Raw genomic sequence first — 10,886 nt, 5'->3', positions numbered from 1 at the left:
CTTCTATAAAACTCAAGCACCAAAAAATCAGGAGGCTCACAAGGTGAGCAGAAGAATTCCCAGAACCGCAGTTTCCACACTGTTTCATCACCCTACCAGTAAAAACCCTCTCAGAGATGTTGCATCTCCGAAAAAACTGTTTTCCCATTCCAAAATGACGGCTCCGGCGTCACAACTTAGGTATAGCGCATGTCCGGAAGTTACGCAACCCCATAAGGCAGCGCGCCCCATCCGTGGGGAGAATTTCCGCCATTTTTGAAAATCGGGGAGGTGCGGGGCCAAGTGTCGCCGCTGCTGCGATGGCAGCGTTTGCTGTGGAACCCCAGGTGCCCACGTTAGGTGAGTAAAAAACTGCTTTTCCTCCGTAGCATTGCGATGCACACCGTAATCTTGGAAGCGGGCAAGCCTGAAAGGCAGTAGTCATAGGGCCCTCGTCTCTAATTTCAGCCTCAGAGGGGCAGCCTCTGGCTCGCACCCAACTTCTTAGTCCGCCCCCTACTCGAGGGGTCTACACCCAGCCGCTACCAAAGCGGCTCCGGGAAAATGCGGGCCCCGAGGAGGGCGAAGAAACGGCGGTCTTGTGGTGACTCAGCTGTTTTGTGCCCCCTTACGCCGGAGCCAGACCTATCCATACCTGGGACTCCGCCATCGCGTAGACGCGATGCTAGGTTCCGGGATCCGGGGAAGAGTTGGTGGGAAGGAACTCACCTGTGAACACCTGGGTGGGCAGTGCCCTGGAGTGTGGTTACCTTTCACCGCTGTTTGGTCACCTAGGCTTCTAGTTCCAGTTTGATTCCTTCCTTCTCCCGGGATTTGCAGAAGAAATCAGTTTTTAATGGATGCTTGAATCGTGCGACATTTAATTAACCAGGTGATGCAGCCATTGAGATATTAGCCTTAATAGGAGGCCAGGAGTTCGCTCGATTTCTCCTGGCTTTATCTTGGGAAAATGACTAAGTATTGTAGGTGGTCTTTTCCTCTAATCGGTCACGTCATGATTTTTTAAAAAAAATTCATTACCATTATTTAATGGGGGCGGGCATTGTTGAGATGTGTTGACTTCAGAAAATCTTGCCAAGTTAGCAGGATGTCGATTTTGTGTGTGTGTGTCTGCTGAGTTTTGTGAGAACCGTTGAATATCTTAGAAAATAAATCGTTTATTGTCATAGAGATGTATTTGAAAGTTCGGTTACAACTTTATGAGTTTGAAAGGAGAGCAAGCAAGCAGGATATGTATCTGTAGAATGAGTTTTATTAGAGTTGAAGGATATATAATGCTTGCCATGTTTTGTGCAAAATAAGTTTCTTTTGAGAATAGAGTAACGTGTTTTAGCATTAGTTATAAAAAACTAAATGCATAATATCAACAGAGATACTCAGCTACATTTAAAGTTGGTCTAGGTATTATGTCTTGTATTATTTTAGAGGTCAAAAAGCTTTTCATTTCCAGTTCCAAAGTTTTCTACTCAACAGAAACATTTTGGAGTGTATGTTTTTTTGGGTTACAAATATGAATAAACCTCTGGTCAGAAATCTGACATTAGTTGTATTAATTGTTCAAGTCCACATATTGCAGATATTCCAGACGAGGAATAAACGTTTTCCCAGCACCTAATGGTACAGTAAAACTAATGGTTACTTCAACAAACAATGCTAGCTAAGACACTGTACTTAACATGTTAGGAGTACAAGACTGAAATGGAATTTAAGACTTTCCAGATCCATTTGTATAGCTCTCTAAGTGAAAGGGTTGGGTGGTAAGTGACAGTTCAGTTAAGAGCCCTTTGTGCCCTCCTCACTCTGCTGCTTTCTACTGTATCACAATATACATTAGGATGTGTCAGAAATTTTCCTGACTTCATTATTTCTATACTTAACATATATGTATTTTTTTTCTTTTGGGGCTGGGAGAGTGAACGTAGTTGGTGGTACCTAAAGCTTTGTAATACATTTATTACTATGGGTTTATAAATATATGTTCATAATATGCTTTTGTTTAGTCTTTTGGTTTGATTTTAGTGGTATGTTCTTTGGAAATATGTAATAGTACTGTGGTAACATTGTAACTAGCACTTTGAAGTAATTACAATGTAGTATAGCTCTTCACACCTTATTTCAGTATTTGCTTTATTCTTTTCCTGAATTTCTTTTCCCTTTTCCTTTTTTATGTGTTTGCATTGTTAATATCTAGGTCTACTATGATTAGAAATAAGAGGAAGAATAAATAATTGACAGCATTTGGATAGCAAGAAACACATTTTTGAGGCTGTTTAGAAGTTAAGGAATAGTTAATAAAGGTAATATAAATAACATACCAAATGTTTGACCTTTCTGAGTACCATGAATCACATTCAGGCTTGTCAGATAGTTGAAAAACTAAATTTTCATAAGCAGAAATTGCAAATTCTACATATACACATCAGTTCCTCAGTTTTGGCTATTGTAAGATACTATTAGAATAATAATAACTAATATTTGGTGAATACTTACTGTATGTTAGGCACTTGAGATAAGTGCTTTACTTGCTGTAAGTCTAATCAAAGCTCTGTGGGTGGGTACTACAGTTATGTCCATTTTGCTGAGACTGGAACCGAGGTCTCTTGACTCCAGAGCCCATGTTTTCCTTACTGGGCTATTTTGTTCTGAAATTAGAGGAAGTTATAGCTTCCTTATTTTTTCATAGTTGGAATAATAATAATACCTACCCTATAAATTGTGAAAAATAATTTTGAATTGATGATTGTGAAGTATCAGTTCTTAAGTTGGTTTTATGTTGGGGAGACTTTTATTGGTTATTCTTAACTTTAAAATGAATGGTTTTAAAAATGACCCAAAACATAACCTTTCCAAATCTTTTCAATATAATTCTTAATTGGTGTGCTTATCATCACATTATTTCATATGTGCTTTAATGTGTGCATGATTACACTTTTATTACAAAAATGACTGACAGTTGTATATGGGGAAAGAAAAACGGGACATACAGCATGCTAAACCTATTGTGTTTGATTTGCTTAGACTTTGTGTAACTAGTGCACCTTGTTCTTGTTTTCTGTTGTTACATAGTAGAAGCTGATCCAGAAATGGAAAGAAGTTATTCTGTATGTATTAGGGATTTTTTTTAGATAATAAGCTAAAATTTTAAAATTTAAAAGTAAGTGTTGATTCTTAAATCTATGAAGTAATGTAAACAAAAACAGCTGTCAAATATTATTTGGTTAATACAAAAGTTTCACATTTTTCTAGAAATAATTTTTACTGGTTTTTAAAATAATAAAATGAACTATGGTTCTGTAATACTTAACAGTTTTGATTGAATTCTCAAAATTGTTTATGCTGAACATATGTATATGTATAACTGATTCACTGTGTTATAAAGCAGAAACTAACACACCATTGTAAAGCAATTATACCCCGATAAAGATGTTAAAAAAATTGTTTATGCTGGATTCTTGCATCTTTTTGTTAGATATTGTTACATTAAAGTCCTTTCTTTGTGTTATTTTATTTTCTGATTCATTTAGGATCTGAACCAATGATGCTGGGTTCACCCACGTCTCCAAAGCCAGGGGTTAATGCCCAGTTCCTACCTGGATTTTTAATGGGGGATTTGCCAGCTCCAGTGACTCCACAACCTCGATCAATTAGTGGCCCTTCAGTAGGAGTAATGGAAATGAGATCACCTTTACTTGCAGGTAGGTGAATTGCTTAAAATAGTTTTATAGTACTATCAATACATGTACAAGAATTTTAAAAAGGGTAGTGATGCAGCGTTCACCCTCAAACCACATTTATTTAAAAAAATTAAGCAGTGTCTCTATTTTTTATTTTAAGATTATTGTAATAGAGGTGTAAGCAATATAAGTTACTATAATTCCAAGAACCACTCACTAAAAATATGCATACTACATTTTATTCAATCTAAGATGCCATTGATTGTAAAACTCACCATTTTTTAAAAATTTTATTTAATTTTATTTTTTTTTGCTGTACGTGGGCCTCTCACTGTTGCGGCCTCTCCCGTTGTGGAGCACAGGCTCCGACACGCAGGCTCAACGGCCATGGCTCATGGGCCCAGCCGCTCCGCGGCATGTGGGATCTTCCCGGACCGGGGCACGAACCCGTGTCCCCTGCATCGGCAGGCGGACTGTCAGCCACTGCGCCACCAGGGAAACCCAAACTCACCATTATTTTAAGTACCACTAAGAAAGAAAAACACTAAATATGATAGAACAACATTTGCCAGTTTTTGTAAATTATCCCTGTTTCGGAGATGTTAGTGTGTGTGGGTGGGGGGAGGGGAATATGGTCGTTTAACTTCAGCTGAATTCAATTTAAATAATACATCTTAAATGTAATAATAGCAAATAGTCAAAAGAAGTGTAATTTGAAAATCTGTAAATATGAATTCTACTAGTCATAGTGAATTAAGAGTCTCACTTATAGTGTGTTTAGTGAAAGGACTTACTCCACAAACTGTGATTTGCAGTTGCCAGCACAAAATGTTATGTAAATGAAACATATCTTTTACAGGACTCTTTTAGCAAACAAATATTGGAAAAGATAACTTGGAAGTTTTGACTGTGAGTAGTGAGAGCTACAAAAATGATTGAATTCCAAATGTGAGCTAATATCCTTTTAATAGATGTTTAAATGAAAATTCTTCTTACTTTAATTGTCCTTAAGGTATTATTTCAGTTAAAGTGGTTTATTATCATTTTTTTTTTTTTTTAGGATTGATCAGGGAGAATTATAAGTTATATTTGAAGTGATTCACTTAAGAACGTTATTCTGGACAGATTTTTGTTTTTTACATATTTCAAGTGTATTATTTTATTACCGTAGCTACCATATATTGAGTGTTTATGAGCCAGGCAGTATGCTAAGCATTTTATATGTTATTTTCATTCTTTTATCAGTCTTAAAGGGTAGTTAGTAGTATCCTCCAAAAGAGGAAGCTGAGGCTAAATGCAGTATAGAACTTGCTGAAGCTCACTGGTTAGTGACAGCAGGAGGTTAAAGCCCAGGTCAGTCTTGTTCTATAGCCTGTGCTCTAATCTAAATACCTTATGCCGTACTGTCTAGGCTCAGACATTAGTCTTACAGAGGGCCTGGACTGCTTTGCTACTTGGCATTGTTGATTCTCTGACTTAACGAAGATCCCTTTGTATCCCCCAAAGTTGGTCCTTTTCCTGTATGTTTATTATGTACTTAAATATATTTCTACTGTGAGAAACACGAATAGGAATTTGACAGTCAAATTCCACATTATGAGATTATATTCAAGTGTATACAAACTGGAGCTGTTTAATACCTACTTTCAAGTGAGAAATAGGATCAAATTTTGTATTGAAATGTTAAGCATCTTAACATCTAGAGAAAACAAAAGAAAAGCATCTAGAGAAAACAAAAGTTGCATGTGTTTACTAAAAACTAAAATTTCTATGTACTTATTCTGGAACCTTTTATTCAAAGTGCAGTCTATGGATCACCAACATTGGCATCACTGGGAGCTTGTTAGAAATTCATAGTCTCAGGCTCCATCTCACATGATCTGAGACATAACCTGAATTTTAACAAGATGCCCAGGTGATTCTTCTGTGTATTAAGATCTGAGAATTGCTGGGAGACAGGAATTTAAGTCATTATTTTAAAAATATTAATTTAAAAGATCTTACCAGAAAGATGGAGGATTTCTTTATTTTCTCACCTGTCTATATTTTTTGTGCATTGTTAGGTGGGTCACCACCACAGCCAGTTGTACCAGCTCATAAAGATAAAAGTGGAGCTCCACCAGTTAGAAGTATATATGATGACATTTCCAGCCCAGGACTTGGATCAACACCTTTAACTTCAAGAAGACAGGTGACACACATATCCTCATTCAGGACCATACATGTCCTTATTTCATGTTTTTATGTGGTTTTACAGGGAGGGTCAGTAATTTGGAGTGTTTGCCTGAGGTCTGTTTTAGTGTAATTCTATTGCACAGAATAAGCATTAGGGATAGTTATCCTAGAGTCTAATTAAATTGTGTTTATCATGAAATGTACTTAAAAATGTGATAGAACTTAGATAATTTTCTCGTATAGATAATTCTGTGGTTTTTAAAGGTGTGCCTATTCACCTGTCCATGCCCCCAACCTCCTTAATAAACGTGTAGAAATGATTATCATTTAAATTGTTCATTGTTTAAAAAGTTCAATATTTATACATAATTTTGTGAAAGAACAAGTGAAGATTCAGGGTTTATCCAGATCTAAGGCACCTTGTAATGATTTGAGGTCTTTATTTTAGGGATGGTTTTATTAATATAAGACCAATATCCTTTTAGAGCTGTGTTCACTGTTTACTTATTTTACTGAAAATGCTTCCTTCTGCATGTTTATGAGCTGATGGTTTAGTGTGTTCCTGGTGTTGGTGTTCTGATGGTGATGTTAAATTTTGGTTGGTGTAGATGTAGGTGTTCTGATGGTCATGTTAAGTTTTGGTTGGTGTAGATGTAGGTGTTCTGATGGTGTTATTTTCAGTCAGATTATACAAGGTAGAGATTCTCTGTTTTAATGGTACTGATAGCACAAAAAAGTATGTAATACTTATGAAGTACCTACAGTGCACATGGCCTGATCTTATAACTTCTCACGTATTCTCATTTAATCCTCACAGTGAATCTGTGAGGTAGCTCTTACGAGCTTTATTTTATCATTGAGGAAACTAGGACACGGAAAGCCTAAGTAATTTGTCAAGGGTAAGGCAGCTAGTCTAGGAGAGCCAGATTTTAAACCTAGCAATCTTGAATCTAGAGCCAGTGTTTACAAGAGCAATGTTCTGCTAATACACACTACTGTGATTTCTCTTGATTGTCAGTTGAAAGGTAGTGTGGATTTTTCTTTTAAGTAGGAAGTTTAGTAGCTTTTATAGTCAAAAGTTTTCTCTCCTATTACTATTATGCCTAGAAGGATATGTAAACAAAGTGTATCAGCTAAACTGGTAAGTTCTTTGTATAACGACATTTCTGCTGTTTGATTTGGAGAAATATTTTATGGCCTTTCCCTAAATCAAATATAGCATATTTTTTGGCAAGTTTAAGAAAAGTAGAAAAATCTTTCAGTAAATTTTGATTATAGGCTTGATATGCATGGCATACTAGGCCTGTTTGTCAAGCAAGGCAAAATTAATTCATTGAGTTAAACAGATTACTTTCTTTTTCCATCACTTCTACACGTGCCCTCCTGTCGAGTGTAGTAGCTACTAGCCACCAAGTGTGGCTGTTGACACTTGAAATGTGGCTAGTCCTATACTGAATTGAGGTATACATGCATACTATAAAATTAACAACTGCTTGTGTGGCTTGTGTTATATGTGGACAGTGGTGTTATAAACTTAACTATGTCCATGGGGCTTCCCTGGTGGCGCAGTGGTTGGGAGTCTGCCTGCTAATGCGGGGGACGCGGGTTCGTGCCCCAGTCCGGGAGGATCCCACGTGCCGCGGAGCGGCTGGGCCCGTGAGCCATGGCCGCTGGACCTGTGCGTCCGGAGCCTGTGCCCCGCAACGGGAGAGGCCACAGCAGTGAGAGGCCCGTGTACTGCCAAAAAAAAAAACAACAAAACTTAACTATGTCCAGAATATTCTGGTCTGGAGTATTTTTCTAAAGGTTGATAGATAAATCTGATGTTTAGTTTGATATGAGGATCTCTGGCTTATAAGTTTATGCCAGTTTTTATTACTTCTCTCATAATACATGAAAAGAAAGGTAGTTTATAGTTATTGCTATGTTCAAAATGTTTAAAAATCTTGTGGATCATAATTTGTAGAGAAAGTTTTTGATGTGAAAGTTGGTAAGAATATTATTAAAGTCCGAATTAGTTTTGCCACCTGACACTTTGGTCAACCTCTCTCTAATCAGGAAAGAAGTTATCATTAAGAATTGAACAATGCATTTTGTATCCCTCCTAACAATCTCTCAGCATTTGGTCTGGTTGCTGGATAATAGCCAGATTTTAGATTTTCTTAGTTTAGTCAGAATCTGTTAAAAAATTTTCTCTCTATATGTTTACTTCTAGAGAAAGAGTCTGTTTCTCATTCTGAATTAGATATTTCTGTTTTTGTTTATAGAAGGACTTTTAACTACTTTAATCTCTAATTTTCTCACATTTAAAGGAGTTAGTCTTTGTTACTTTCTACTAGTAAAGGCAGAGATATGCTGTCTTTTACTGTATAGACTGATTTGAATCTATAGTATTTCATGGTTTGTAAATGTCAATTTAGAAATATAGTTTTGCCATCTTTCTATTTTTCAATGTGAACTTGATGATTTGAGGAATCACCATTATCTCTGTTATTTCAAATATTGTATCTTAGGAACTAAAAACAAATAGCAGTGTTACTGTCCACTAAAAATAATGTCTTTTTATCTAATGCAACTTTTCTTATATTAAACATATAATATGCTAACAAGTCTGGCATTTTAGATTAATACTGTTCAGCTAAAAAAAAATAAAAAAACTTAGAGAGTACTCTTCAATTGTGAGCTAATAGGCATTTCCAATACCTGGTAGACATTCAGTTGTCTGTTGAATGTAGTTTTTCAACACTTATTGTGTTTGTGTTATGGTTAGAACTTTGCATTTTTACTTTAACACTTCTGTTTTCACATAGGCAAACATTTCAGTAATGCAGAGTCCTCTTGTCGGAGTTATGACAACTACTCCTGGAACAGGTAAGCAATGCCTCTTAACACCAATGACTATTCTTTACTCTTTGAATGAAGATAATATAAGACCTTTGTTGGTCATTGCCAAAATTTTGTCTTTTATATTTCAAACTTGGAGACTTTCTCAAATGTCAATAACTTCCTTCAGCAAGGAAATATTTATTTGTATATTATTATTTTCTGAACTTATAGATAAGATGAGATATTTTACTGAAAAATATTAAAAAATTTAAAGATATGTATTTAATAGTGTCTCCTGAATTGATAAAAACTAATTTTAAAAAAAGTAGTTGCAATTGAGAAGAAGAAGAATACAGAGACTGAATAATAAAGATGTTTTGAGAGATATTAGTGCATAGCTATAAATCTAAATGTCATTGACTACAAACAGCCACTGATTATATCTCATTTTTCTTTAAGATTAATGGTTTTTTAAATCACGGTTAGCATCATCATAAGCACAGCTCTTCTAACATATTTATATATTTATAATCTATCAAATGTTCGTTCAGTAAATATTTGAGCACATAACCAAGTATCAGGCCTTGGGAAACTGAACAAAATAGATAATCTTTGCCTTTATGGAGCTTACATTTATTTATAGAATTCACATTTATAAGTAAAATAGTTTGTTAGAAGGTAATATATTTTATGGAGGAAAATTAAGCAGCAAAGGGAAGTAAGGAATGAGGGCTTATATTAACTAAGGTAGTGTATTAGTTTTGTTTTGCTGCCATAACATATTACCACAAACTTAAAAGTGGTTTAAACAGTTCAGTGTATTGTTTTACAGTTCTGGAGGTGAGAAATCTGAAATGGTCTCAATGGGCTAAAATCAGGGCATTGGTAGGCTGTCTTAATTTATGGAGGCTCTAGGGAAGAATCTGTTTTCTGCCTTTTCCATCTTCTAGAGGCTGCCCACATTTGTTTGTGGTCCCCTTCCTCCATCTTTAAAGCCAGCAACATTGTATCTCTGACCATTCTTCTGCAGTCAAGTCTCCCTCTCTCTCTTTTAAGGACTCTTGTGAATACTTGGAGCCTTTCTGGATAATCCAGGATAATCTCCCTATTTTAAGGTCAGCTGATTAGCCGTCTTAACATCTGCAACGTTAATTCTCCTTTGCCATGTAATGTAACACTCCCAGGTTCCAGGGATAAGGACATGGACATCTGGGGGTGAGGGGAAGCATTATTCTGCTTACTACAAATAGTTATAGGAAAAGTAACATTTGCTTAAAAACATTTAGGGCAAGTTTTCTAAACAGAGGAAATAGCAAGTACAAAGGCACTGAGGTGGGATTGTGTCTGGGGTGTTCAAACAAGTATAAAGTATATACTGTGAAATGGAGTGAGTGAGGGGGCGAGTAATAGGAGATGAGGTCAGAGAGGTAATGTGGGCTGATGCAACAAGGCTTTGTAGGTCATCGTAACAGTTGGTCTTTACCCAGAAAAGGTGGAAAAAAATAGGATGAGATTGGTCCTGTGATGTGAATAGACTTTGAAATAAGGAACAGGGTGGAAGCAAGGAGACCATACAGTTGGCTACTGCATTAGTCCAGGTGAAAGATGGTGGTGGCTTAGACATAAAGGAAGGCAGGAAAGAAGGAAAGGAGGAACAACAGCAAAAACAGACGGAACAAAAGAAACAAGAGCAAGACAGTAGGTTTAAATGAACCAAATGGACAATTATATAAAACGAAATGTGCTAAACACTCCTATTTAAAGGCAAGATAGTAGCAAAAGTAATATCCAATGACAAGTTAGATCTTTTTATCCTCCAAATCTTGATTTCTTCAAGCAGTCTGAGTCATCATGGCAGTGTTCTTAAAGTCTAGATTTCTACTACTGGTTTGTTCAAGGCTATTTCTATTATGTTCCTCAAGTTTCTTCCAGCCTCCACCCATTGCCCTTTTCGAAAGTCATTTCCACACTTTTACGTATTTGTTACAGCAGCATCCCTTTTGGTACCAAAATCTGTATTAGTTTTAAATTGTTGCCATAACAAATTACCAAAAACTTAGTGGCTTAAAACAACACACATTTATTACATCATAGTTTCTAAAGGTCAGATGTCTGGGCACAGCTTGGTTCTTTGCTTTAGAAGTCAGGTGTTAGCAGGGCTCTGTTCTTTTCTGGAAGCTCTGTGAATGAATCTGCATCCAGGTCGTTGGC

The 10,886-nt window shown here is 36.3% G+C and overlaps 1 protein-coding gene across 4 annotated transcripts in view; it reads left to right on the top strand.

The window, feature by feature from the left end:
* Positions 1-207: 207 nt before the first annotated feature.
* The window catches only part of NUP35 (nucleoporin 35), a 36,675-nt gene continuing 25,996 nt past the window's right edge, over positions 208-10,886 (top strand). Inside the window, exons 1-5 of one of the 4 annotated variants that reach the window (XM_027126450.1) lie at positions 323-339; positions 2,192-2,297; positions 3,525-3,695; positions 5,738-5,865; positions 8,660-8,720. In XM_027126450.1, coding sequence (XP_026982251.1) covers positions 3,536-3,695; positions 5,738-5,865; positions 8,660-8,720 — 349 coding nt within the window. In that variant the 5' untranslated portion in view covers positions 323-339; positions 2,192-2,297; positions 3,525-3,535. Of the gene's footprint in view, positions 340-2,191; positions 2,298-3,524; positions 3,696-4,533; positions 4,623-5,737; positions 5,866-8,659; positions 8,721-10,886 lie in introns of those variants that run through there. The other 3 variants (XM_027126441.1, XM_027126469.1, XM_027126459.1) reach the window with 3 other exon arrangements.

Source organism: Aethalodelphis obliquidens, unplaced genomic scaffold, assembly GCF_003676395.1.
Source record: "Aethalodelphis obliquidens isolate GAN/ISIS:26980383/991018 unplaced genomic scaffold, ASM367639v1 scaffold2, whole genome shotgun sequence".
NCBI lineage: Eukaryota > Metazoa > Chordata > Mammalia > Artiodactyla > Delphinidae > Aethalodelphis > Aethalodelphis obliquidens.
The sequence above is the reverse complement of the archived record's forward strand: the minus strand, read 5'-3'. Positions and strand labels throughout refer to the sequence as shown.